At 66.7% G+C, this 26,156-nt stretch overlaps 6 protein-coding genes across 15 annotated transcripts; 2 read left to right on the forward strand and 4 right to left on the reverse strand.

The window, feature by feature from the left end:
- Positions 1–3,376, forward strand: FAM166A (family with sequence similarity 166 member A). Of its 2 annotated transcripts, XM_032309011.1 has the most exons (7): positions 1–88; positions 1,186–1,400; positions 1,484–1,749; positions 1,836–1,962; positions 2,284–2,378; positions 2,715–2,832; positions 3,191–3,376. In XM_032309011.1, the coding sequence occupies exons 1-7, from the start codon at positions 33–35 to the stop codon at positions 3,277–3,279; spliced, it is 966 nt and encodes a 321-aa protein (XP_032164902.1). In that variant the 5' UTR covers positions 1–32; the 3' UTR covers positions 3,280–3,376. The 2 variants fall into 2 exon arrangements, with proteins under 2 accessions (XP_032164902.1, XP_032164903.1); XM_032309012.1 differs by lacking the exon at positions 2,715–2,832.
- TUBB4B (tubulin beta 4B class IVb) lies at positions 3,272–5,793 on the reverse strand. Its single transcript, XM_032309009.1, has 4 exons — positions 5,570–5,793; positions 5,166–5,274; positions 4,966–5,076; positions 3,272–4,472 (listed from the first exon to the last, which is right to left on the reverse strand). The coding sequence occupies exons 1-4, from the start codon at positions 5,624–5,626 to the stop codon at positions 3,412–3,414; spliced, it is 1,338 nt and encodes a 445-aa protein (XP_032164900.1). The 5' UTR covers positions 5,627–5,793; the 3' UTR covers positions 3,272–3,411.
- Positions 5,794–9,364: 3,571 nt separating this feature from the next.
- On the reverse strand, positions 9,365–16,183 carry SLC34A3 (solute carrier family 34 member 3). 7 transcript variants are annotated; one of them, XM_032309000.1, is made up of 14 exons: positions 14,916–15,385; positions 14,328–14,518; positions 14,096–14,219; positions 13,723–13,812; positions 13,174–13,302; positions 12,954–13,097; positions 12,764–12,875; positions 12,494–12,689; positions 12,243–12,332; positions 12,073–12,160; positions 11,710–11,877; positions 11,510–11,626; positions 11,264–11,388; positions 9,365–9,918 (listed from the first exon to the last, which is right to left on the reverse strand). In XM_032309000.1, exons 1-14 carry the CDS (start codon positions 14,998–15,000, stop codon positions 9,454–9,456), a joined length of 2,124 nt encoding a protein of 707 aa, XP_032164891.1. In that variant the 5' UTR covers positions 15,001–15,385; the 3' UTR covers positions 9,365–9,453. The 7 variants fall into 7 exon arrangements, with proteins under 7 accessions (XP_032164891.1, XP_032164898.1, XP_032164895.1 ...); XM_032309002.1 differs by having other exon boundaries at positions 9,825–10,464; positions 14,916–16,183; XM_032309001.1 differs by lacking the exon at positions 9,365–9,918 and adding an exon at positions 10,471–11,080 and having other exon boundaries at positions 14,916–16,183.
- A 535-nt stretch (positions 16,184–16,718) lies between these two features.
- Positions 16,719–19,058, reverse strand: RNF224 (ring finger protein 224). 3 transcript variants are annotated; one of them, XM_032309014.1, is made up of 2 exons: positions 17,641–19,058; positions 16,719–17,443 (listed from the first exon to the last, which is right to left on the reverse strand). In XM_032309014.1, the coding sequence occupies exon 2, from the start codon at positions 17,439–17,441 to the stop codon at positions 16,740–16,742; it is 702 nt and encodes a 233-aa protein (XP_032164905.1). In that variant the 5' UTR covers positions 17,442–17,443; positions 17,641–19,058; the 3' UTR covers positions 16,719–16,739. The 3 variants fall into 3 exon arrangements, with proteins under 3 accessions (XP_032164905.1, XP_032164906.1, XP_032164904.1); XM_032309015.1 differs by lacking the exon at positions 17,641–19,058 and having other exon boundaries at positions 16,719–17,193; positions 17,343–17,425; XM_032309013.1 differs by having other exon boundaries at positions 16,719–19,058.
- Positions 19,059–19,159: 101 nt separating this feature from the next.
- CYSRT1 (cysteine rich tail 1) lies at positions 19,160–20,738 on the reverse strand. Its single transcript, XM_032309016.1, has 2 exons — positions 20,144–20,738; positions 19,160–19,845 (listed from the first exon to the last, which is right to left on the reverse strand). Exon 2 carries the CDS (start codon positions 19,835–19,837, stop codon positions 19,412–19,414), a length of 426 nt encoding a protein of 141 aa, XP_032164907.1. The 5' UTR covers positions 19,838–19,845; positions 20,144–20,738; the 3' UTR covers positions 19,160–19,411.
- A 912-nt stretch (positions 20,739–21,650) lies between these two features.
- On the forward strand, positions 21,651–25,198 carry RNF208 (ring finger protein 208). Its single transcript, XM_032308930.1, has 3 exons — positions 21,651–22,133; positions 22,694–23,500; positions 23,708–25,198. The coding sequence occupies exon 3, from the start codon at positions 24,237–24,239 to the stop codon at positions 25,032–25,034; it is 798 nt and encodes a 265-aa protein (XP_032164821.1). The 5' UTR covers positions 21,651–22,133; positions 22,694–23,500; positions 23,708–24,236; the 3' UTR covers positions 25,035–25,198.
- The last annotated feature ends 958 nt before the right edge of the window (positions 25,199–26,156 follow it).

A 26,156-nucleotide genomic window follows, 5' to 3' on the forward strand; every position in this document is an offset into this window, starting at 1 on the left:
GGGGCAGGAGCCAAAGGCGCTGTTGAGGCAAGATGACAGCTACTCCGAAACACAACCTCTTCACGCCAGAACCGCACTACATCCCTGGGTGAGTGCTGGAGGAGGCGGGGGGTCTGCGGAGGGCAGGGGAGTGGGGCTGGGGCCACAAGGCTCAAGGCCACCTGGGAGGAAAGCACCAGAGCCCGTGTCTGGGGAGAGGGGATGAGGCCCCCGCCTCCCCTCCCTGCTGGCCCTGTCCTGAGAGCCCCACCAGATGTCCCACACACCTGTGAAGAGCGGGACACCAGGGACGGCCCAACAGCTGGCGGAGGTGGCTGCATCCACCCCGGATACGCCTGGAGTGCTGCGTGTCTTAGAGACACAGACCTCCGGAGCAAGCTGAGTGGCGGGACGCCAGGCCACCCCACTAGGGGCCCTAACGTGGAAACAAAAAGGGAGCCCCCCACGGCGTATCATGCATGCTCCTCCATGCAAGCGGCTCCCTGGGAAGGAAGGGCGGCTGCAAGGAGTCAGGCCCTACTTTCCTCAGTGGTTCTAGGGGAAACGCTGGGCCAGGCGACAAAGGACGGGCTCTCACCCTCCGGGCCCTAGCGCTGCTCAGCTCTCAGACTAGCAATTCTGCGTTCACTCTGGCAGTTTTTTCAAAACCACTCGCTCTACTGGGGTGATCATACCGGCCCCAAGGCTCATCCGCTTTGGGTCCTGCACAATGATCCCCACGTTACTTCCTCTTGTATCTTTAAATGATACTCATCTCAACGGTCACCTCCTCCCAGCAGCCCTCCTGCCTGCCTCTCAAGTCCTGGGCAAAAGTCTCTGCCAAATCCCTGCAACACTTCCCCAGTGGGACCACCTTGTGTAGACTGGGCTGTGCCTCGGTCCAGGCCTGGACCCTGTCACTTCCCTGGGAATGCGTTGAGGGGGCGGAGTTCCCTGTTCCCTCCTTCTTAAGCTCCTGGCCTGAGGAGGGCCAGGCAGAGGGTAGATGGCGACCTGATAGCGAGGAGGACAGTGCATCTCACCTGCGGGCCCCGCCTGCTCTCGGTGCTTGGTCTATGCCACCTGTCCGTGCCTCAGGAGCCTCAGAAGGCCGGTGCTCCTGGTCAGGCGGCTCTGCGCTTGGCTGGGGGCCGGCTCCACACCCCGCGCACGGGGGCCTGCCTCCCCCTCCTCTTCCCTCTGCAGCTACGCGGGGTTCTATCCGCAGCTGCGCTATCAGGTGGGGAACACCTACGGGCGCACCACAGCACAGCTGCTCACAGACCCCAGCGTGCAGAAGAGCCCCTGCTCCGTGCTGTCCCCCATATCCAAGCCCAAGTTCATCGAGGACTTCAGCAAGCCCAAGCCACCTTGGATACCCTGCCGGGACTTGACTGAGCCCTATGTCCCCCACTACACCGGTGAGCTGCCCGCCCACCAGTCCTGCCGGCCCCAGGCTCGGCCTCCTGCCTCTTGTCACTCACACCCCACCCTGTCCGCACAGGTCTGAAGCCCTACAAGAACTTTGAGATCCTGGGCCAGTTCCCACCCCAGGAGGGGAACGCCCAGAAGGGGCCGCAGGGCGTAGAGAGCATATCCAGGCAGGTCCTGCTGCCTGCAGGCTTCATGCCCTATGCCCCCTACCCCCCATGCCCGCCGGGCAGGAAGGGGGGCTCCAGAGACCTCGGACACCCAGGCCTGCGGCTGGCGTACGGAGAGGAGGCCTGGAAGAGCACCACCCCCGTCCTCGGGGCCCCTGGGCGGGACCAGGTAACTGGGAACAGCGCGGGACCGAGCCTCATTCAGCCAGTCCCAGCTGGGGGCTGAGGCAGTGACTGGCTCCCCTCTGGCCCCAGCTGCACCACTACAGGAGGGATGAATCCCCACCCCCTGCTCAGCAGCAGGAGACCCTAGACGTGGGCAGGTTCCACAGGCTGCCGCAGCTCGACCACCCCAACCTGATCCAACGCAAAGCCATCTCAGGTCCGTGCCCGGGAACTGGGTATGAGAAGGCTCACTGCTCCCCCGCTTCCCAAGCACTCCCGACTCCAGAGGCCCAGGCACCAGGAGAGTGAGGGCGAGTGAGAACTGCCTGGGGGTCTACCCCAGCCCTGAGAACAGTTCCTTAACAAGGCCGGAAGCCCCTGGCCACGCGTGGCCGCCTGGCCCCAACCGGCCACTGATGACGTTTAGGGAAGGGAAGGAGCCCCGACAGGCGTCCCTGGCACACGTGGGAGCAGGTGGGTGTGCCCCAGGGAAGGCAGGCGGGAGCCCGGGCAGCACCCTGACCACCTCCTCCCCTAGGTTATGCTGGCTTTGTCCCCCGGTTTGCGTGGGTGATGGGGGTGAACTACCGTGACGGTGTCGCACAGGCCATGGATGAGTTCAGCAAGAACCAGGTATGAGGCCGCCACCCCCAGCCCGTTCCCCAGTGCCCAGCCTGGCCCACACGGTGCCACCCAGTCCTCAGGGTAGACAGGAGCAGGGCCAAGGCTTGCCTGTCTTCCCCGGAGGGGGCTGTGAAGGGCAGCCCCCCTTAGGGGCCCCGGGGAGGAGGCTGCTCCTCCTCTGCATCTGCCTCCTCCGCACGCGCGTCTACATTTGAGACACAAGGGGCCCCTGAGGAGTAAGAACCCAGCCCCACAGCCCCCCACCTCCTGCGCCCCTGTGAGCTTCTGTTTACTGGTTATGAGCCAGATAAGGCCGTACGTGTCAGCAGCTGCCCGTTTCTCCAGTTCCTATTCAGAAACCCCATCTGTGCCCTGGGGGAGCGGCTGCCCAAAACACACTGGCCTGGCAACACCATCTACAGCAGCCAGGGCCTGATGCCTTTCTACATGGGCTTCATACCATGTGAGTGCGCAGTGGGCTCCTCCCCTACCTCCTCAGCAAGGTTGCAGCGACCAGGCCGCTCTAGGGACGAGCTGGAAGACCAGGGCTCCCCGCTGCCCCTGCTGTACCACTGGCACAGGGCCAGCTAGCTGTGTGGCCCCCGGGTTCCCACCCACCCTCTCATTCCCCGGTGTAAGGGGCTCACCTCTCCCTGAACCCAAAAGCCACAGGCACACAGAGGCCAGCTGTGTCCAGACCACGCTGGCCCTCCAGAGGTTCAGTGTGCACAGGCCGGGTGGGCAGGAGGCAAGTGCCCAGGGCAGCTGGAGCCTGGGTGCAAGGCAAGGCCTGGGGCTCAGCGGCAGCCTTGCCCCCGCAGCCATGCAGGACAACTACGCGCTGACGTTCGGCAATAGCACCCGCAAGGCCTATCGGAAGGAACTGGAGAGGCGACACCAGACACTATGAAAATGCTTTAATGGCGGCGTCTGGACAGCAATGTGACGTCAAGACAGGAAGGAGAGCAAGCGCACACAGAGAACAGGTTGTGAGTGAATAAAGCGTTCACACCGCTTCCACGCGCTTCACCAGGTAACAGCTCTAGGCCACCTCCTCCTCGGCCTCCTCCTCGAACTCGCCCTCCTCCTCGGCCGTGGCGTCCTGGTACTGCTGGTACTCGGACACCAGGTCGTTCATGTTGCTCTCGGCCTCGGTGAACTCCATCTCGTCCATGCCCTCGCCCGTGTACCAGTGCAGGAAGGCCTTGCGCCGGAACATGGCCGTGAACTGCTCCGAGATGCGCTTGAACAGCTCCTGGATGGCCGTGCTGTTGCCGATGAAGGTGGCAGACATCTTGAGCCCCCGGGGCGGGATGTCGCACACGGCGGTCTTCACGTTGTTGGGGATCCACTCCACGAAGTAGCTGCTGTTCTTGTTTTGGACGTTCAGCATCTGCTCATCCACCTCCTTCATGGACATGCGGCCCCTGAATACTGCGGCCACGGTCAGGTAGCGGCCGTGGCGGGGGTCGCAGGCGGCCATCATGTTCTTGGCGTCGAACATCTGCTGGGTGAGCTCAGGCACCGTCAGGGCCCGGTACTGCTGGCTGCCGCGGCTGGTGAGCGGCGCGAAGCCCGGCATGAAGAAGTGCAGGCGGGGGAAGGGCACCATGTTCACGGCCAGCTTGCGCAGGTCAGCGTTCAGCTGGCCGGGGAAGCGCAGGCAGGTGGTGACCCCGCTCATGGTGGCCGACACCAGGTGGTTGAGGTCCCCGTAGGTGGGTGTGGTCAGTTTGAGGGTGCGGAAGCAGATGTCATACAGGGCCTCGTTATCAATGCAGTAGGTTTCATCTGTGTTTTCTACAAGTTGGTGGACCGAGAGGGTGGCATTGTAAGGCTCCACCACCGTGTCCGACACCTTGGGCGAGGGCACCACACTGAACGTGTTCATGATCCTGTCCGGGTACTCCTCCCGGATCTTGCTGATGAGGAGGGTACCCATCCCAGACCCAGTCCCCCCACCCAGGGAGTGGGTCAGCTGGAAGCCCTGCAGGCAGTCACAGCTCTCAGCTTCCTTCCTCACAACATCCAACACCGAGTCGACCAGCTCCGCGCCTTCCGTGTAGTGCCCCTTGGCCCAGTTGTTCCCAGCACCGCTCTGACCTGGAAGAGGGCAGCCAGTCATTCTCTGCTGGGCACGCGGCCACCACTGGCCACCCGTGCCAAAAAGCCCAAGTAACATAGCTCGAGGGGACACACAGAGCTCAGCCTGCGGGCAGACCGAGGGCCCCCCCACGCAGATGAAGCGGTAACCCACCCCTCTGAAACTTAAGCTAGGGGTCAAGCAAGACGGCCCCCCCCAAAAGCAGCCCTGCCAATTCTCAAGGACAGAGAAGCGGCAAGCACAGCTTCCCGCCGCCGCCGTCTCCGTGTCTGCAGCAGCGGACGCGCGCCCGCTGGGCCCTGCTGGGGGACAGCTGGGCCTCCCTCCCAAAGCGGCTTTAGGAGACTGAGCCGCTCCAGGGAGCGGTGGTGTCCAGGGGCCTGAGCTTCTGCCTGGGGAGGGCAGAGTGGATCAGCACCACAGCTCTGCGCTGCTGACGGCGCTGACCTTGGGCACCCCTTGACCTCTGGGTCGCGCGGCTGTCGGGCTCACCGAAAACGAAGTTGTCTGGCCTGAAGATTTGCCCGAAGGGTCCCGAGCGCACGGAGTCCATGGTGCCCGGCTCCAGGTCCACGAGCACAGCGCGGGGCACGTACTTGCCGCCTGGGGCGGGGGGGAAGAGGGAGCGGACGTCAGCGGGGCCAGGGCCGCGGGCTGGCAGGAAGGCGCGGGGAAGGGGCGTGGTGGCTCACCGGTGGCCTCGTTGTAGTACACGTTGATCCGCTCCAGCTGCAGGTCGCTGTCGCCATGGTAAGTGCCGGTGGGATCGATGCCGTGCTCGTCGCTGATCACCTCCCAGAACTGCGAGGGACGCGGGCGGGCCGGGCCGGGGCTGAGTCACGCCGGCGGGGCCCCAGCCGGCCCCGCCCCGGATGGGCGCGGCCCTCCCCTCCCCCCACGCCGCCGCCGCCGCCGCCGCCGCGGCCAGGGCAGGTCCGTCCCGGGGGCCCGCGCCGCCGCTCCCGCCCCGACCCCGCGCCGGGCCGCAATGCGGGTGGCCGCCCGCCCACCCGCCCGCCCGCTGCCGCCATCTTTCCTGCCGCCCGCCCACCCGCCCGGGACAGTCGCGCCAGGCCCCCGGCGCCCCACTGCCCACCTTGGCGCCGATCTGGTTGCCGCACTGGCCGGCCTGCAGGTGCACGATCTCCCTCATGGCGGCGGCGGCGGCGGCGCTGGCGGAAGGACGGACGAGAGAGCCAAGGAACGGGCGCGCAGAGTGCTACAACCGACGCTCCGCCAACGCTTATATATCCGCAGCGCCCGCCCCCGCCAGCCTTCTATTGGGCTGCCAGGACGAGGCTGGCAAGCGTCCTGGTCTGATTGGTTGAGTTTCCCGTCAATCCTGCCGCCTAACGCCCACCTTCCCAACGCCGTTCGCTTCTTATTGGTCCGCTTCGGCCTCCGCTCTCCCTATCAAAACCCCCTTCCTCGCGCTGCAGCGCTCTGTCCATTGGCTGTTTCAAATGATTGATTTGCGCTTTCATTGGCTGGCTCCGGAGAGCACGCCGACCGAGGGCCGGCGTCCTGGTAACCGCCGCAGTGCCGCGGGGACGCGCGCGGGCGGGGCGGGGTGGGCCTCCCGGGGAGGGGGGGGCTGGCCTAGGGGCGGGGGGGTGCGCGGCTCGGGGTCTGCGCCCTGACAAATGCAGGCGGGACGGGGCGCGCACGCAAGTGGAGACTGCAGCCCCGGCCCGCCGAGCGCCTTCCCCGGGGTGGCTGCCCGGGTCCCGAGGGCACAGAACGAGGGGTCTGGCCCACCCCGCGGGGGCTCGGCGCGGAGGAGGGGGCGGGCGGGGGGGGGGTCCTCTGCTGCCCCCTCGGTCCGCACGCCCGCCAGCCACGGGGGGCGGTCAGGTGAGGGAGCACGTGGGGCCGCTGCCCCCGGGGCCCCGGGAGGGCGGGGAGGGGCGGGGGCCTCCCGGCAGCCAGCGCACTTGTTGTGGCGACGGCGCTGGCCGCGCGCCGGTCGCCTGGTGCCCCGGCCCCGGGAGCGCCCCGAGCCGCGTGGGGACGCGCCCCCCGGCCTCCGGCCCCTGTGCCTGCCCCGCGGCCGCCCTGCGCCGACAAATGCCCTTTTCGCTGATGCGAGCGGGGGCCTGGGAGGGGACGCGGCTCCGCGGCCTGCGGCCGCACGTCCAGTCCGCCGCTTCCGAGCCTGCCCCGTGCGTTTCTGACACGCCTTTGCGTCTGCCGGGAGCGACGTCCCTTGCTGCGGCCACTGCGATCTCAGCAGAGTCCAGTTTTCTCAGCTTCTTGCCCCGGGGGTGGTGGGGGCAGTGCCTGGGTGCCCTCTTCGGGTCCTGCCCTCCCCTCCGTGCTGCGGCGGGAGCGCGCAGCGCGGTCTGAAGGCGCGTTACCGGCCCAGCGCAGGGTCGGGACGGAGTCGGTGCACCGGGCGTGCGTCCCCGGGAGAGGGGTCTGCCGCGCGGCTCCGGGACTGCAGTGCTGGCCCCCGCGGTGAGTCAGCACCGGCCGGTGCCCGCCGGCCAGCAGGGCCTTAGGGGGCCGGCCCCCTCCCGCCCACACCTGTGCGGGAAGGTGGGGTCTTCCCCGGCCGGCAGGTGCACAAGCATCCTAGGATGGTTTCCTCCCCGCGCCCGCAAAGTGGCTGAGTGGGCCAAGCAGCCCCCGGCAGGGCAGGGCTCCGCTCTGCGGCGGTCGTAAATCACAGATCAGTGGGGTGAGCAGGAGAAGCTCCATGTTTCCCCAGTGCGTCAATGAGGTGTTCGTGGAAGGCTTCTCTGTTCACCCACTACCCCAGGCTGTGTGGCCGCAGGTCCCCACTTTCTGCCCAGGTGTGAGCCCAAGAGCTCTGAGACACCAGGTTGTCCACCTTGACCCTCCCATGGCCTCAGGGACCTGGACCGTGGGAACAAGAACTAAGAAGTCTCCCTGGGGCCCTCAGGCGTGAGCCCAAGGAGCACAGTGGCTGTGGCTGCACAGGGCTGGTGTGGGAAGGCCCTGCAGACCCCCACCCTGAGCCGGGGTGCTCCTGCCACAGTGTGGGAGCTGGAACTGCATAGGGCAGGAGGGCCAGCCCCAGTGACCTGGGCCCAGTGAGGGTCTGTGACCAGGAGGGATGCAGGGCAGAAAGGGCCAGACATGCAGAGAAGCCCAAGGTGGAGCCGTGGGAGTGCTGGGCACCTGGCCCTCCCGCCCCAGCCTGCAGCTGCTGTGGCTTCCACAAATGCAGGCTCTGTTTACTGGTGGCCATGGTCCCAGCGGGAGGGTGCCTTACCGCCAGGCAGGGGCAGCCGGCAGACAGTCATTCTCGGCCTCAAAGGACCGGCAGTCAGGCTTTGTGGCCGGCCTCACCCGCCCCGGAAGGAGGGGTGCATGGGGTACTTTCTTCCCCTCCCTCTGTGTCCCCGCTGTAGGGAGGGAAAGCTCCCCACCGGTCTCCCCAAGGAACTAGCCAGGCCCAGCCCCACTTCAGGGAACTTCCATCCATGGGACTAGGAGGCTGATGTGTCTCCCCCGCTCCGCCCCGGGGAATGTCCTGAGGTCGTAGAAGTCGGTTTGCGGGGCGGGGCGGGGGGGGGCTTGCAAGCTGGAGTGTATGAGCCTGCCCCTGGGTCTTGCTCCTATGAGCCCCAAACAGGTAGCTGACTCCCTTGGTAGTCGGGCAAGGAACCCCACACTTAGGAGCCCTGGAAAATTGCTGGGGGAGGACAGGGGACATGGGAAGTGAGCGGACTGAGAGGGCCTGGGGGACATAGGGGGTCTGAGGGGACTGAGGGCTGGGAGTTCTGAGGGGAATGAAGACAGGACCGTGGACAAGCATTGGCCTTAGGGCTCCCCAGGCCGCCTCCCCCCCACACTGGGTCTGGGTGGGCAAACCTGGAGGGCTGGGGAGGAGGTGCCCCTCCATCAGGGCAGCGTTCTCTGGACGAAGAGAAGGTGACTGCCCACAGCAGCATACTAAGAACTGGGGCCAGCTGAACCCGGGCTCAGGGTCCCCTCCACCTCTGGTCTGTGGGGGTGTGCTCCTCACTGCGGGCGTTCTGGGGTTCTGGGCCATAGACTTAATCCTACTGGAGAAGCGTCTCTCCTTGTGTTATTCTGGGGGAGGCGTGTTGTGGGAAGGCCTGTGCTGGGATGGGGGTACACCCAGACCACTTCCGGGAGCTTCCTCACCGGCCTGCAGATAAGCCTTACCAGTACAAGGAGGGGCAGGGAATAGGTAGGAGTCGCCGTGGGGGACATCACCTCAGGTGGGGAGACAGCACTCGGGCTCGCCGTCCCTCACCTGACCTCCTCCTGCCTCACGGCCGAAGGGTTTGGAGGGCTTGGTGGCCTGGGACCTGGGTGGGGGCAGCTCCAGGGCTGCGCAGGACCCAGTTCCTGGTGGATCCTGCTGCGGGTGGGGGGCACTGAGAACCCGCTCTGCTGGGCCTGTGGCAGCCCTCCAGCGGCATCTCCCCGGACTCGCCCTGTGCCCTGCCCATGGCGGGAGGGCAGTACGGTGGGGGAGCCTGGGGCCTCCCGGTGTTCACTCATCCCCTCACCCCTGGGGCAGCTGTGGGACCCGTGAGGCTGGCCCCCAGAGGGACTACCAGCACCACATGGCTCCGAAGGTGCGTCCCCTGCGGCTGGGCGGAAGGATCCCGGCCGCGTCCGACCACAGATTCTTCCTGAGGGATAATCTTCACGCACCGGACTGGCTGCCGCTTGGCACCTTCTGTCCCCAGAGGCTCAGGAGAGAAAACAGAGTGACAGCCTGGGACTCCAGGCTTAGCTGTGTGCCCACACCACCGGGGCTTGCGACGGGCCCCAAGTGTTCCCCGGGGGCGGGGGGTGTGGGGGGAACAGCAGGCACTTGTCCACCTCCGGTTCGCTTCAGAGGCTGGTCAGGGGCCCTCTGCAGGCAGGAGAGGGAAGACCACTCGCACCTGGTCAAAGCCTTGTTTATTTGCAAGGAAGGCAAGCCAGGTGACTCCGAAGTCGCCTGCTACCGGGAACCCCCAGGGCACCCTCCCTTCACAACTGCTGGGAGGCCAGGACCTCGGGGTTCTCGTAGCAGTGGGCCTCCTTGGCAGCGGCGGGGGGTGGACTGCACACCCTGCAGGGGCAGCAGCGGCTGACCAGGCGGTCCCAGGGCTCCAGGGAGCGGAGCCAGCGTGGGAGCCAGGCCCAGGAGCGCAGGCGGCGGGGCAGCCAGGCGGGCCGGTGCCGCTGCAGGACGTTGATCAGGACGATGAGGAGCACCAGCCCCACCAGGGGTCCCCCCACGGCAGCCAGCACCGTGCTCCCTGCCAGGGAGAGCCCAAAGGCGGCCAGGGGCAGCAGCAGGAAGCTGAGGAGCAAGTAGGCAACGGCCACCCAGCGGTAGGTGGCCGTCAGGTCCCCAAAGCGCTTGGCCAACGGGATGGGCAGCCGCAGGACGGGCACCACGTACCACAGCAGGATGCCAGCCAGGTTGAAGAAGAAGTGGATGAGGGCCACCTGGAGGTCCAGAGCGCAGGCAGGGCTCAGGGGACTGGGACCCATGGCATGCAGGTCCTCTGGAGGCTACCCAAGACCCCTGCTACTCCTCCCCACCCCCCACCCCAGCCAGAGGGTGCTAAGTCTGAAGCCTGTTGGAGGTCCGCTTGTTGGCCTCGATGGGCCGCCTCGGAGGGTAGAGTCCCGCCAGACATGGGTGTGCCTTCCGGTTCCGCCCCACTCCCCACAGCACACCTAGCGTTTGGGAGCCGAGTCTAGCCTCCTAGTGGGGGAAGCACATCACTAGTGGCGGCGTCTGCTCCTCCCCTGGGCCGGCTTAGCTTGCCTGCATCTCATGCCTAGTGCCCCCGCTCCTGCTTATCCATGAGTGGGCTTGGCCACCCAGCCCTGGGCTCTGGCCGGGCTCCTATGGGGAGGAGGTGCAGGGCCATGCGTGCAGGGAACAGAGCTCCTGCCAGGGGCTGCCGGCCTTGAGGAGTCAGTGTGGAAGGTGCAGTCCAGAGGGCTTCCTGGGGGGGGTGGACCAGGGCCCTGCATCAAAAGGGTCTGAGTGGACAGAGCAGAAGCAAAAATGCAGGAGAATGGTAGGGAGGACTTGTGGGTAGAAGCCCAGCAGGATCTGGACCTTCAGGAGCTGCCCCTCTCTGGGCACCTAGCTAGAGGCTGTGGAGGAGAGAAACTCAAGCCAGGGCCGCAGACCACCAAAAGAGCAACTTAGAGAGGGAATTAGCAGGGCTAAGAGGACTGGGCGTGGGGCACAGAGCTAGGGGACCAGAGGGAGGCGTCCTGGAGGCAGAACTGTGGCCGTGGGCAAGGGCAGCTTGAGGCCCCCAGCACAGGTGAGGCGGAACTTCGGCCGGAAGATGGCAGGCCGTCCCAGTAGGGACCTGTTGGGTTTACATGGCTGTTGGGGTGGGGGGAGTTCATCCCAGAGTTGGTGGACTCGAGGGCCTTGAGGACCCCCAGGACCAGGATGCCTTGAAGGAACGGAGCCAGCAGCCAGGGCTGGAGCTGGAGGACAAGGGTTCCTCGAGCGAGTTTGGACGGGGGCTGCCAGAAAGGAGGAGCAGACAGCAGCCCAAGGCCAGAGGATCCTTGGAATGATCCGGTCCCAGGGGAGGAAACGTGGGGGCTGGAGGTCCAAGAGATGTCCACGGGGTCCCTAGGGTTCGAGGAGGCTGCAGGTCTGATCAGGCAGCCAGAGGCGGGTCCCAGGAGAGCCGGGGCCAGGGCCAAGCTGCCCGCAGAGCCGGACAGGAGGGAACTGAGCCCGAGGGGAAGCCCCAGGCCTGGGGTCGGGGTGGAAGGGGCTGGGGGGCTGGGGAGAGGCAAGGGACGGCGGTACCTGGAGGGCACTGAGCAGCATGTCCGCGGGGCTGGCCAGGGCGGCCAGCAGGGCTGTGGTGGTCGTGCCAATGTTGGAGCCCAGGAAGAGAGGGTACGCCCGCTCCAGGCTGATCACGCCAACTCCTGGGGGAGCCAGAAGTCCCGGGCCTGTCCCCTGCGCTCACCCCTGGGGCCCTGGGCCCCGGGCCTGTCCCCTGCGCTCACCCCTGGGGCCCTGGGCCCCGGGCCTGTCCCCTGCGCTCACCCATGAGCGGTACTATGGCTGCCGTGAAGACGCTGCTGCTCTGGAGCACGAAGGTCAGGCCGGCGCCCACGAGGATGGCCAGGTAGCCGCTGAGCCAGCCGAACGGGAAGGGGATGTCTGCGGGGGGTGGGGGTGTCATTGTCTGCCCGACCTCCCTGCCCCACCCCGCCCACATCCCCATGTCCCCAGTCTGGCCGCACCCGCGTTGATGACCTTCCTCACAGCCTGGGCCACGCGGCCGCGCAGCACAGAGTTGAGCAGCTTGACGATGAGCACGAGGCAGGTGCAGAGCAGGAGCAGGGAGGCGGCCAGCAAGATGAAGCCCACGGCCAGGTCCGTGAGCGCAGTCCCCACGAACAGGTGGCGGCCTGGGGTCAGGGCGGGGGTCCGTGAGCTTAGGCCAGCTTTAGGGGCAGTCAGGGACAGGGAGGGGGCTGGGGGCCTGAGGCTGGGGGCAGGGACGGGGCTGGGGGCGGGGTGTGGTGGGGCAGGGACAGGGCTGGGGTCAGGGGCTGGGGCTGGGGGGAGGGCGCGCAGGGCAGTGGCAGGGCGGGGGGCCTCACAGGGCAGCTGCTCCACCACCACAGAGCTATTGCTCTCAGGACAGGGGCCAGAGGCAGTGGGTCCACAGTCGCTGCTGTTCCCTGAAATCTGGGGAGGTGATGCAGGGCAGACTCAGCTCCTGGGGCCCCAAATGACCGGCAGGGAGGGGTTTGGGGTCCCAGGTGCTCACCGTCAGCTCCCTGGTACCACACCATCGCTTGATGATGCTGCCGTTGGTGGCGTTGCCTGTGGCACTGCTTGTGATCATATCGGTGTCCAGCTGGGGAACAGAGGAGCTGTGACCACATGCTGGACCTTCAGGGCTCTCTCGGGCCTCAGGCACCCCCGGCCCAGCCCACTGTGCACCCCCAGGGAGGACCCAGGACGGTGCCAGGGCACCGCGTCCCCCAGCCCGGACCCCGAGGCCGCAGCCACCCTCACCTGCACAATGAGGTGTGTGAGAGGCTTTGTTAGCACCTTGAGGATGTCGGGGGCCTGCCCCCCGGGCTGCAGGCCGCCTGCGCCCAGAGCCAGCCCGCTGAGCCTCTCCAGCAGGGCCGTGGCGCTCTCCAGCGGCAGCAGGATCAGCACCGTGAGCCAGTTGAAGATGCCGTGGACGGCCGAGCCTCCGAAGGCCCTGTCACGCAGAGCAGAGTGGTCGGTGGCCTCAGCCGCGGCCTGGCCGGCAGCCCCTGGCCCCCCCCCACTCACCTCCGAAACTCATCCCGGTCCCCCGACTGTGCCATCGAGACGAGGGTGCTGGTGATGGACGTGCCCACGTTGACGCCCATGATGATGGGCACGCATGCCTGGACGGTCAGCACTGTGGGGGGGCCGCGTCAGCCTCCCGCACTCTGCCCGCCCGCCACCGGCCCGAGGTGGGGGCGGGGGAGGCACTCACATTTGGAGGCCACCATGCTGACCACGATGGAGGAGGACGTGCTCGAGCTCTGGACCAGCACTGTGACCAGCACGCCAATGACCAGTCCTGCCACGGGGTTGGACAGCACCACGTTGTCCTTAAAGATGTCTCCGGCCATTTTGCCTGTGTCCAGACAGAGGTGCGCTGAGGCTGTGCCCGACTGGCTGCCCGCCCCACCCTCAGACCCCCAGTCACTCACTGCTCAGCAGCTGGAAGGCTGAGCTGAGGATGTCCAGGGAGCAGATGAAAAGATAAAGGTTGCCCAGGAGCCCACAAGCCTTGAGGAAGCCGACGACCACGCGGAGCACCCTTCCGGCCACGCTGAGCTCTGAGGACAGAGGACAAGCTGTCCTCAAGCGGCCCCTCCCCAGCCCTGCCGTCCCTGGCACCCCTCCCTCCCCCTTCCTCTGTCTCCTGCCAGGGCAGAGCCTGGTTCTGCCTCCTTGCCCCTCAAGGCAGGGTCTGTTCCTGTGCACCACGGCCAGACCGACTGCCCCGGGACCTCCCAGAAACCTAACGGTCATTCGGAGGGAGAAGGAGGGGCCGGCTGGGCGGGAGTGACTCTCATCTGCAGACGCGACAGACAGCCAAGCCGAGGGAGAAGCGTCCCTGGGCTGACGGCCCGCACAGTAGGTTTCTATACAGCCCGTCGAGGCAAACCTTGTCCTGCTCTCTCTCCCTAAAGACCCTCTCCACGCTCAGACCCTGGGGAGGGAGAGCCCCATTTGGCCGGCTCCCCAGCACCCACCTTTCCAGGACTGGCCAGTGTCCTTCAGCTGAGGGAGAGCCCAGGGGTCCACCTCCCCCTCTTCCAAGACTGGGGCAGAACCGGAGGTCCCTGCAGGAGCCAAGAGGAAGCAGGGCCAAGGATACTCCCAGGGGCCGGGGGTGGGCAAGAGGGTGTGGAGGGGACTATGCTGTCAGGGTTTGGGGCAAGAAGCAGGAGCAGGAAGCAGAGAGGAAAGCGGGCCTCCAGCTTGTCTGGCCCTGACCAGAACTGTCAGGAGCCCCGTGGACTCGGTGGGAGATGAGCTCCCGGAGCCCCCTCCCCACTCACACAGAACGGGCTCTTGGGTGTCAGGGAGGCAGGCTGAGGCCTGACGTCCCGGGACTCCTGGTACCTGCATTTCCTAGACTCCGGTCCACCAGGCCAACTGTGTCCAGAGTGAGGGGGGGGACCTGGCCACCCGTGAGGGAATTCGGCATGGATTTCTGGCAGGGACAGACCCAGGCCCAGGCCTGGATCTGGTGGGGGGGAAAGGCAGGTCAGCCATGTGTCCTCCCCTTGTCCCACCAGGTCCTCCTGGGGTCCTCTGACCTGGGACCTGTCCTCCCCTCCGCACCCCTGCTGGCCTTGGAGACTTCCCACTTCCTCCAGCTACAGGGGGATGGCTGCAGTGACCTCCAGCAGTTGTCAGGCGAGCCCAGTCCAGTTTCGGGGGCAGAGTCGAGGGGGCCCCGGCTCCCCGGATCCCTTGCTGGTCCTGGCTGGAAGAAGACTTGGTGGGTGGCCCAGGGCACAGGGTGCCGGGTGCCGGAAGTGCCTGGGAGCAGGGAACCCAGCGATCTTGCTATCAAGTGTCATCAGGGACACTGCAGATGGTCCCAGCTTAGACTTTGGCATTTGATACCAAACGGTGACGTCTCGGCTTGATAAGGGCCGCACCCCCAGGGATGGGGGCAGGGCAAGGGGCTTGGGTGTTCCCAAGCCCCCCAAGGCTCCTCTTTTCAACCCTCTGGGTCTGGACCCCCTGTCTAGTCTTCTGCCCCAGCTTCTTTCCAGGCCCCAGGGACCAGGTCCTGGGCAACCTTCTGTCACCCCTCCCTCCTCTTTCGTCCTCAGCTCAGGAGGCTCAGGGTGGGGCCTAAGCCCTGGGCTAGGAGGTCACCCAGCCCTTGTCTTGGCGTCCCCGGCCCCCACCTGGTTCTAGAAGCTCCTACCTGTGAGGGTAGTGAGGGGGCACCTGCGGGGAGGAGACACAGGGCGGGAGCAACGGCCGGTCAAAGATCTGCTGGGCGCACACATGACCTGCTATGTACCAAGCCCCATTAATGTTTACCCAGGACTCGAGGCCCCAAAGGGGTACCTGTCGTAGCCCCAGGTGCCTGCCTTGTCTTGGTTCCACTATCACCTTGGAGCAGGTGGTCCAGACCCCCAGCCCAGCCCTTTTAGAGTGGGGCTTCTCTCTGGCTGGGCTCTGCGCCAGCCCAGGGCTGTTGCAGGGGTGGGTACGGGCTCATGAGCAGACACAGATGGGAAGTGACGACCCTGTGCCTTGCCCGCCTTCGGAAGGATAGGATGCTGGTGTTCTGGCTGGTTGGCCGGGAGGCCCCTGGGGAAGTCCATCCCAAGCTCTGCGGGCTTTCCTGTGCTCGTCCCTACCCCATCCAACTGTGGGAGGGAAGCCCTTTGCACCAGGTGGGTGGGGAGGGCCCCAGTCCCTGAAGTCACCCAGTTCGGATCCGGGTTCAGGGCAGGGCTGGGCCCAGCAGAGCTCCCGGCGGGCTCGGCCCCAGAGGTGGGCAGTTATGCTGGAGAGCAGTTGCGTCTATTGGCAAGCTAGGAGGCAGGACCCATCCCCCAGGCCACCCTGCAGCCCAGCCCACCGCCCACCCCGCCTGGACCCACAGACTCAGCCCATCTGTTCACAGGAGAATGACCCCACTGCCCAGGGGCTTGCGGGGGCCTCTCAGGCTCAGCCCCTCTCCTGCTGCCCCTGTTGGGGCAGGCATCTCCCCCTACCCCTTGGGCCTGGTCACCCCAGGGGGCCTGCTGGCCCACAGCACCCTGGTCCGGGTACTGCCCACCAATCGCCGTGTGCCCGGGAGACTTTGCCCCAGAGGAGGAGGAGGTCTCTGTCTTCTCAGCACATTCTCTCCTCTCTCCCTGTCCTGCACCCACTGTCCAGGACAGACCCAACAGTCCCTCCCAGAGGCTTCTGAGGGGCCATGGGACAGCTCCTTTCCGGGTGTGGATAGGGACGATGCAGCCTGACTTGGGAGGGTGTCTGTGTCCGTAGCCCCTGGCCCTGCTCTGACCCCTCGGAAGGGTTTGGAAGGGCCCATGTGGGGCCACTGTGAGGCAGCAGGGAGCCAAGGGCCAGGAAAAGGGCGCGTGTGGGGGGTGGCTGTGCAACCCTGGGCAGGCCCCCACCCTCTCTGGGCCTGGAGCTGGCCTCACCAGGGCCCTCTCCTCGGACACCTGTCATAGCAGGGACTTTGCGCCTGCAGGAGAGCCTCCTGGAGTAGCGGCCCACGTGCTGCTGGCGCGCGCTCCCTGCGCTTTGCTGAGCGAGTGATCCTCACAGGGATGCTTGCGGCCGAGGGTGAAGGAGGTGGTCTGTCTCTGTCTGGCTCACACCGCTGGGACGGGGAGACGGGTTCCAGCACGACCAGGCACAGACTTGGCCAGACCCCGACCCTCTGGCCTGCAGCCGGACACCCAGGGAGGCATCTTCAGAGTTGAGCCCAGGCCCAGGCTGGGCCTGCCGGTGACCGCAGCAACCTCCCCCTACACACAGCCCAGCTTGAGGCCCCGGAATCCTGGCCAAGACCAGCAGGAGGTCACCCGCACCTCTTTGCAGAGTCTCCTAGTAGTGGGGGCACAGCTTCCAAGCTGTGGCTGCGGCCTGGGGAAGTCCGTGGAGGGCAGCCTGCCCGATGCTCGGCCCCCAGGCTGCTCCAGGCTGGCTGTGCCGCGGGTAGAGGTTCCTGGGATGGGCTGTGGGCAGCAGCTCCCCTGCCAGGAGGGGCAGCCACCAGCGCTCAGACCTCGGGACCGCCAGGGGCGTCCCAGCAGAGACCGCAGCAGCCCCGGGCCTGGGGGAAGTGGGGCTGGGGGCCTAGGGTGGGACAGAGCCTGGCCGGCTGCTGAGTGATGGCGGCACTGCCCTTGGGGGCTGCAGGGGGCTCCCTGCGAGATGGCTCCCGCTCAGCCCTCACGGCCAGGAAGGCGGCCAGGTCGAGGTCCAGCAGGGCCACTCCTCCCCGGGGTGTGGGTGTGCTCTGGCGGCACTGTGGGCAGGGGATCCAGCGCTGCTCGCCCGCTGGCGTGTCCAGCCGCCGCACGCACGCCTGGCAGAAGGTGTGGCCGCAGTAGAGACGGTGCGGCAGGTGGCCCGCGAGGTCGTAGGCAGAGCAGCAGATGACGCAGTCACCCCGCCGGGACCCCGCGGCCGTCCCCTCCTCAGAGGCCCGGGGCCTGTCTGGCTGCAGCATCCTGGGGGAGGTCAGGGAGCTGCAGCCTACCCGGCCTGCTCCAGAGGCCGTCTTGCTCGCCTGACACCAGGACTTGGCTCCGGAGGATAGGAGCCCGGGGCTCCAGGCAGCCCCTCTCCCCAGCCTGCCTAAGCCCCGGGCCTCTCTTACCTGCATCCGCTCTGTGGCCAGCTCTGCCCAGCAGGAGGACGTCCGGGGAACTGGGAGGGGCCCCAGAGCACCCTGCAGCTCCCGCCCTGGGGCTCGCATTACTGGCAGAGCACAGACGAGTCAGCAGGGAGGCGGGCGGCGGCTGAAGGCGGTGTGGGCTCCCCTTTCAGCCACAACGCAACTGGATCCAGCAGCACCACCAGCCCGGGGGAGATAAGCGCCCCCCGGTGCCCGGATGTGGCTCCGTGGGTACCCCCCCACGCCCGGCTTCCCAGCTCACCCTGGTCCCTCTCCCCACCTTGGCCAGCCTGTCCCGCCTCCACGCCACCCCGATGCTCATGGTCCCCAAGCCTGCTGGCCTTGCCCTAGGGGATGCTGCTTTAACTCCCTGATCAAGCATCACCCCTTCCAGGTAACCTGCTGGGACCCTCAGCAGCTCAGAGCCCTGGGGGGTCCCGTTCTCCCCAAGCACAATCACAGTGTGTGTGTCCACGCCGATCTGTCCCAGCACCTTTCTCCTGCCGGGTCTGGGTCTGTCGCGCCCCCATTACAGGGCCACGGTCAGCCCCATGAGGTCCACGGAGGTGCTGAGGCAGGGGTATGGAGAGCCCCACTCACACACTGTGGCTAGCCCTGATCACTCCCGTTAGAGGCCACCTCCCCGCGCCGCCGGCATCTGCCCGGCTATGGCTCCTGGGCCAGCACAGTCCCCTTGACGGCGGGCATAGCAGAAAGGGGTGTGTCAAGATTGGGCAGGACGGGTCCGGGACCCTCACTGCTCAGCTGTAAGGAAGCCAAGAATCCGCGGCGCCTCAGTCCTCCTGCCCTGGCAGTCCGCAGCCGACCTGACCGGTTCAGCAGGTTGCTGCGGCTGGCCTGGGTGGGGCCATTCTCTGGTGGAGGCCGGCCACGGGGCAGGGGCCGGAAACCTGGCCCACCTGAGAGCCTGCACAGGCAGACCAATGACATGGCCACCCACACCCAGAGGCAGGTCTTGCCCTGTGGACAGTCACCCTGGGTCAGGGGAGGGCTGGCACCGGGACCTGTCCATCCTGCAAGGCCAGCTCGGCTTCCTCCTCTGCTGTCTCTGCCTGGCCCTGGACATGTCAGTGTGCCCAGCACAGGCCTTCCCGCTCAGTCCTTGCCCTGGCATCACAGCCTCACCTCAGCAGTGAGATGACCCCGCGCCAAGCAGCATGTCTCCCCCGTGTCCCCCCAGGCCGGCATGTCGCGCTTCTCAGACAAATGGGAGATCAGTCCCCTGAGGGGCCTCCCCCGGCAGCTCCTTTCCTGCTCCCCTGGCTCCAGAGGTGCAGGCCTGGAGGCAGGTCAGCGGGTGGGCCGCCGGCTTGGGGGACACATGGCACGTGTTTACGGACTGGCCGTTTCGTGAGGAACCAGAAAACCCCTGGGCTAAGGTAGGGCCCTGACTCATGGATGGGCAGGCCCTGGCGCTGGCTGCCTGGGCTCCCACTCCCAGAAACCTGTCAGAGCCAGGCCCACCCGCATGGTCCTGTCAACGTGGTCCTCCTCCTGAAGGCCCCTCTCAGGGCCCCACCCCGGTGCCACGTGTAGCATCCTCCTCCTGCCTGGTCCCCCGCCTGATCTGCCTCCCCACCCTGGCCTCAGCCCCGAGGAACGCAAGACAGCTTGAACCCAGGCCTGGCTCCTGTCCCTCCAGTCCAGTCTCTGGACAGACCCAAGACCTACGGCTCAGGGGGGCTTCCCCATCGCTGAACGCCCCACAGAGGCTGAGGCCAGTGCCGGCAGCAAGCGCAGGACCCTCTCCCAGGTGCAGCAGTAAAGAGCCACCAGAGCAAGGCTCACTCTGCTTTATTGCCTGGGCCGTGGGGCTCGAGGGAGGTGGTCAAGGGAGTCCCCACGGCTGCCCTTGCCGCAGGGGCCCAGGCTCTCCAGCAAGGGGCTAGAGCTGGGCGGTCGGCCCCCTCGGCAGGTAGCTGCTCCCATCTGGGGTGGGAAGTGGCTAATACCCATGACAGTGGTCCGGCGGCCGCCCAAGCCACGGTGGGGGGTTCCACCACAGGCCCCACGGCCACGTGGGTGCTGGGCTAGGAGACGATGCAGCAGCAGCTGTGGCAGCGGCAGAAGCGAGGGCAGTGGCAGCAGGAGCAGCAGGGGCAGCAGCAGCAGTGGTGGGCGATGTCGTCACCGCGCCCGATGGGTGGCCGGCCGGCGTAGGTCAGTCCTGCCGGACGCTGCCCACCACTGCAGGGGTTGCTGGTCTGTGGCCAGGCCTGGTGTCCCTGGATCTGGCCAGTCCCCTTGGACCCCTTGCCACCTTTGCTCTCTAGGGCCGCCTCGGTGGGCTGCAGGAGCCGGGTGGGCTCTGAGGGGCAGGACCCCGCAGGCAGAGGCTGTGACCCCCAGGAAGAGGAAGCCGCTTCCAGCTGCTGCCCCAGGTCGGGCCGAAGGTGAGCGCGGGGAATGCTGACCTGGGCATACGGGTTCTTGACGACCATCTCGTGTGGGTCCATGGCCCAGCCTGGCAGGGGCAGGCAGAGGAGACAAGATTGGCTCTGGGGAGGGAGACAGCTGCAGCCCGAGAGAGTGCCCACCCCTCGGAAAAACCAGGCTGGGGAGATGCCAGAGTGCACCAGGCCTGGGTATTAGTGTGCCCGTGTGTGGGGGTGAGCAGAGTGTGAGGGCCAGCATCTCCCAGCTGCCCCCCCACCCTGCCCCGCAATGGGGCTGCAGATGGGCTGGGGAGGCTGAGAGAGGCCGTCTGGGCCGTGCCCACGGCTGAGCCCCAGTGCAGGGAAGCCCCTAGGCCCAGGACCCACCTGAGGTGGTGACGGCAGCAGTCTACCCTCTCGTCCTGTGGGTCAGGTCCAGTGCCTATGAGGTGAGCCACTGGCAGCTGGCTGCCTTTTCCCTCCTGGGGAGGGGCGGAGTCACGGGTGGAGCTCAAAGATGGGGTTCCCAGGATCCCAGGAGGCCCCGGCTCAGCCGGCACAGCAGCTACCCACCCTTCCTCCTGTGGTGGGTGGTGGCCCCCGCCGGGGCTCCAAGGGGCACTGACAGGCTGGGTGACTCAGCCTCCACGCATCTGGGGCACGTCCTCAGCCCTCCAAAGACCCGCAGCTCCTCAGGAAGGAGGACTGGAGGTTGGCCTGACGTCAGCCTCAGCCCCCAGGCCTGCTGGCAGTCTGGAGAACCCCGCCATCACTCACACACCTCAAAGCCCCTGCTTTGAGGCAGGGGACGGGGGTCCACTTCAAGCCAAGCCTCTTCTTGGCAGACAGAGACCAAGGTGTCTGAGACCACAGACTGCTTGGAGGTTTGTGTTTTTTAACCTATAAAAAAGGTTTGATTTACACACCTTGGCTACGACTATTCTTAAACTTGGCAACAACAGGGGCTTCACTGGCAAGTGATACTTCTGGCTCATTTCTCATGTATGTACGTATGTTTGTATGTAAGAGAGAGAACGTGATCCCAGGGTCCTGGGATCGAGCCCCACATCGGGCTCTCTGCTGGGCAGGGAGCCTGGTTCTCCCTCTCTGTCCGCCTGCCTCTCTGCCTACTTGGGATCTCTGTCTGTCAAATAAATAAATAAAATCTTAAAAAAAAAAAAGAGAGAGAGAGAGAACGGATGAACAGGGGTTAGGGGCAGAGGGACAAGTGGATTCCCCGCTGAACAGGAAGTCTGATGTGCGCTTGATCCCAGGACCCTGAGACCAGGACCTGAGCTGAAGGCACACTCTTCGCCGCCGGAGCGACCCGGGCGTCCCTTCTGGCTCATTTCTGGAACCGCAGTTTCCCTCCGCGGGTGAGCGCGGGGACGGGGAGCTCCTGCCCCACCCGCGTCTCCATCCTTGGAACGCATTTCTCCTCCCACCTTCCTCTGTGAGGCGGCAGGCAGCCTGCCACACAGGGTCGCCGTGTGTTGGGGTGACGGCGGATGGGAGCGCTTGGGTGTGGGCCTGGCACTGGTGACCTTCCCCAGAGCGATGTGGGCAGCAGGGTGGGGCCAGGACCCGCGCCTCCAGTCCTGGTGCGCAAGGGAATCCCAAGGAAGGGCGGGATCAAATCAGACGTGGCTCAGAGGCCAGGGTGACCGGGGTGGCCTGCGTAAGGCCAGTCAGACCGGTCCGGACACGAGTTCTACCGATGTGGCTCTGGGAGAGGAGGGAAGTCCGTCCGCGGCCGCGGACTCCGCAGGTGTAGGACAGACGCTCATTGCGCAGGCTCAGGAAGCCCCGCCCACTGCCCCTATAAGACTCCGCCCCTTGCTGCGAGGCGGAGGGTGGCGCATGCGCACAACAGGCCTGGGGCTGCCGGTGAGAACTTTATTCCCCAGAAGCCTCAGCGCTCAAAGGTTTCTCTGAAGACCCGGTTCGGCGTCTGCTGGCCATGGACGGCCCAGAACTCAACCTGGGCTGCCCAGCTCTGACCCGCGGGTCTCCGGCTCCCGGGGCGCGGACTTGGGTGGGCTCGGGGAGGTGGGCCAGCACGGGGCGGGACCTCACGTCCAGGGGCGGGGCCTCGGGGCAAGGGGTGGGGCTCTGTGGCCGGTGTCTCCTTGGGTGCGCGCCCCGAGGGTCGCTGGGAAGTGGACAAGTGGGGGCCGAGGCTCGCCTCCTCGCACCGCCCTGGCCGGGTCTCTTTCAGTTGCCCCAGCTTCACGCCTGGGCCGGGAAGACCTCGCTGCCCGCTCTGCCGGCCACCTGCACACACCCCACAGCCCCTCTCCCTAAATGGCTTTGGAAACTGAGATCCGCGGACACTAGGCTGAGGTCGCACAGAGCTGCCAAGTCCTCTAAGGCCCAGGTTCGCTCCTCCAGCCTGCTTTGTCCGCGTGGGCTTCCTCCCCAGGAGCAGAGGCCTCTGTGGGCTCGGCTGCCCTGAAGGACCCCTGAGCAAGGCCTCCAGCCAGGTGTAGTGGGGCCAGTACAGAGGAGAGGGGCTGATAACTGTCCAGGGTCAGGCACAGGGCCCGGTGCTGGTCACGGGAATGCTGGCAGGCCTTGTGGTAGCTGGAGCACGTCAGGGGGTGGCACTGTGGACCCCCGCCCCGCAAGCTGTGGTCCCCTGCCCGGTAGTTGTCACCATGTTCTCTGCTTTGTCTCTCACCTGAGGGCTCCCGCAGAGGCTATACCCCAGGGAGTCAGGGAGCCTGGCTTGAGGAGGAAGCGGAAAGGAAAAGGGGCCTCTGTGCTGGGTGGGGTCCGGATAGCACAAGTATGTGACAGCAGGGCACGTGCTGACTTGATGAGATGCCAGAAAGGGCCACCCCACCTTGGGTGCGTGTCCCTAGCGGGCTGCCCCACTGGCCTGTCCAGTTGTCCTTCTGACCTTCTGCATACCCCTCACCCCACCTGCCTGTCCAGCATTCCGGTCCTCGGAGCCCGCCCTCAACTACCGTCCAGCCTCTCCACCCACTCCTCGGATATCTTGCTCACCCTTGTTCACGGTCACGCTGTCCCTGTCCCCGTTGAGCACAACCTGGGTGCACTTGTGAGCCAGGGGCATGAGCACTGGGGACAGAGTGGAAGGACAAGCAGAGACCCTGACTCGGGGGGCTGCAAGGGGATGACACATGGCTGTCTCCGGGTGGGGCCCTGGGAACCAGCTTTCCTGAGACCCCTCTCCACTCCTCTTGCCTTCCTCTCTCCGGCACTGTGAGGCCCCAGGCTTTGAAAAACAGGGTTTCCCTTCTAGAACGGGAGGAGGGCATACTTGACTAGGACCCAGGTTCGGCCAGACAGGACTCGGGCCGAGAAGGGCGACGCGGGGGTCCTGATCCACAGGCGGCTCGCTGGGGCGGGCAACCCCGGAGCGGGCGCCAGGCCCGCGGCGATGGAGGGGCGGCTGAGCGACTGGCCCCGCCCCGCGGACCCCGCGCGGGTCCCCAGACGGGGGGTGGCGCTGCGGGCGCGGGCGGGCGCCGCGCGCACTGCGGTCCCCGCGCCTCCGCCGCAGAGCGCGCCACGCTCCGCACGCACCTGCCGCCGCGCCGCGCTGCCCGGAGCCCCGCGCCCCGCGCCCCTGGGAGCCGCCGTGCCGCGCCATCGCCCGAGGTCGCCGCCGGAGCCGCTGGAGCCGCCGGGCCGAGGAGCGGGCGTCGCATCCGGGCCTGCCTTTGAGCCAACCTCTGCGGCGGCGGCGCGCGGCCCGGGGACGCCAGGCTGGGGCAGGTGAGCTCGGGCGGGGCGGGACGGCCGCGGGGTCGCGCGACTCGCCTTCCTTTCCCACCGGGGAAGGGGTGGGCCTTGGGGGCGGGGGCTGGGAGGGGGCTGGGTCCGGAGTCCAGCGAGGGTCAGGGTCAGAGGTCGGGAGCCCTGTCTTTTGTGCAGGGTGAGGGTGGGCCCGGGCGCTGCCCTCACGCTGTCTTTCACCTGCAGCTCGGGCCTGGGCCAGGCTTCTCCTCTGCTCCCACCGCCGCCGAGCCTGTGGCCTGGGGCCTCCCGCAGCCAGGGCTCCGGCTAGCTGCCTTCCCTGGGCGCCCTGTCCTGGAGGCGTGGGGCCCACCTAGCCCCTGCCTGCCCGGATGTCCCTGCTCAGGGACTGCTGACCTCGGCTGCAGGGGGAGCTCCCCCCACGCCCCCTCGCCAACCTCAGCAGCCAGAGACCCTGGGTGAGCCCCTGGGCCAGACCCGCAGCCCAGGGCAGCCTCCCATACCCCCCTGCCCCCGCCTCCCTCCTCCTCCCCCACCCCTTCCTCCTCCTCCTAGGACTGGACCCGAGAAGCCACTGTGGCCACTGGGGGGGGCCCTGCCCCCCCAGCTCTCACCGGCCGCCCCCAGGAGCCCTCGGGGCGGCCGGGGTCCCTATCAGGCCTGGCGGGACCAGGATGCTGCTCCCTCTCCTCCCCCCCGGCCTCACCCAACACCCCCACCCACCCGAACACCCAGTCTGACTGGAGACAGCCGGATGCCGGTTGACCCCGGGCCCGAGGTGGGCAGTGGCTGGCCAGGCCTCCTCATGTCCTGCCTGAAGGGTCCCCATGTCATCCTCAAGATGGAGGCCATGAAGATTGTTCACCCCGAGAAGTTCCCCGAGCTGCAGGCGGCCGCCCCTTGCTTCCCACCTGCACCGCGGCCCACCCCAGCTCTGGCCCCCAAACGGGCCTGGCCCTCAGACACAGAGATCATCGTCAACCAGGCCTGTGGGGGGGACGTGCCTGCCTTGGATGGGGCACCCCACACCCCTCCCTTGCCACGACGGCCCCGCAAGGGCAGTGTGGAGTTGGGCTTCCCCCGCGTGGCGCCCGCGGACGAGGTCATCGTGAATCAGTATGTGATACGGCCTGGGCCCGCCTCCTCGGGGCCCCCTGCCACGGCGGCGCCAGCTTCGGGGGAGCCCCTGGAGTGCCCCACCTGCGGGCACACGTACAACGTCACCCAGCGGCGGCCCCGAGTGCTGTCCTGCCTGCACTCTGTGTGCGAGCAGTGTCTGCAGATCCTCTATGAGTCCTGCCCTAAGTACAAGTTCATCTCCTGCCCCACCTGCCGCCGCGAGACTGTGCTCTTCACGGACTACGGCCTGGCTGCACTCGCTGTCAACACGTCCATCCTGAGCCGCCTGCCACCCGAGGCTCTGACCGCCCCGTCCGGGGGCCAGTGGGGGGGTGAGCCGGAGGGCAGCTGCTACCAGACCTTCCGGCAGTACTGTGGGGCCGCGTGCACCTGCCACGTGCGGAACCCACTGTCCGCCTGCTCCATCATGTAGCCGGAGCCCCCCCCGCGCCCTGGCCTGCCAGCCCGTGCTCGCCGCTTCTCCAGGGATCCGGCCCCGCCCTATCGCCTGTTGACCCCTCGCCCACCACAGCTTCTGGCCCTCCCTGTGTGGCATTGTCGCTGCAGCCAACTCTGCCATTAAAACTCTTTGCCAAAGTTTGTACCTCGTTCCCTGAAGCCTGCTCTTGCGGCCAGGGCCCAGGGCTACGGCCCATACAGGGTCCCGCCTGGAGCTGCCAGAGGGAGGCCCGGTGCCACTTGGGGTCAGCCTGCTCTGCTTGCTGGGGCCAGGCTGGGCCAGGTGTGTGTGGGCTGGGCCGGGTTATGTGTGTGCGTGTGCACACGCCTGCGCGAATGTCCCACATGTCTGTGCAGGGCCAGCCTGCCTCCTGCGTGTGGGCACAGGGTGGCTGTGTCCTCTGCACGGGCCCTGGATGTGGGGGCAGCTGGATGGCGGACACCTCAGTCCGTCAGGCTCCTGGTATGCACCAGACCCTCTGAGTTGTGTGGGAATGGCCTTGGAGGCTGTCTGAGGTGGCCAAGACGGTGGTGGGGTAGGAGGACCCAGGGGCCTTCGATCCTGACTCCACGGCCTGACTCTGGGAAGGAAGCTTTGTTGGGGGAGGGAAGGCAGAAGGGCTGGGGAGACCTGCGGGGGCTGCAGAAGGGACAGAGGCGGTAAGAACATGGTGGCCAGGTTTCGGTAGCAGGTGCTGTGTATTGAGAGCCGTTTCTCGTGCTGGGCAGAGCACTCAGCGTGTCACCCGTGACCCTGGGCGGTCGTGCTGATTGTGTCTGTCCTTTAGATAAAGGCCCCAAGCTCAATGACAGGAGGTTACGGGGCACTCAGGGGTCTCGGGTCAGTGCCATCCAGTCCGAAGGCCTAGTTGTTCAGGGACGGGTGCCCGACGCCCAGCGGCTCCCGCCAGCCCCTTGGGTCCTGACCCAGTGAGTCAGGAAGCTGTCTGTAGCCTGAGCTGGCATGGCAGGCACCCCTCCCCTCTGTTGCCCTGCCCTTCAGGGCATACACACTGGCTCTTATCTGGAACGCAAGGTGGGGGCCCCGCAGCCCCTCCAGGACCCCACCCTTGCCAAGGAGTCCGCTCACTACCAG

This window comes from Mustela erminea, chromosome 12, assembly GCF_009829155.1.
Source record: "Mustela erminea isolate mMusErm1 chromosome 12, mMusErm1.Pri, whole genome shotgun sequence".
Taxonomy (NCBI): Eukaryota; Metazoa; Chordata; class Mammalia; order Carnivora; family Mustelidae; genus Mustela; species Mustela erminea.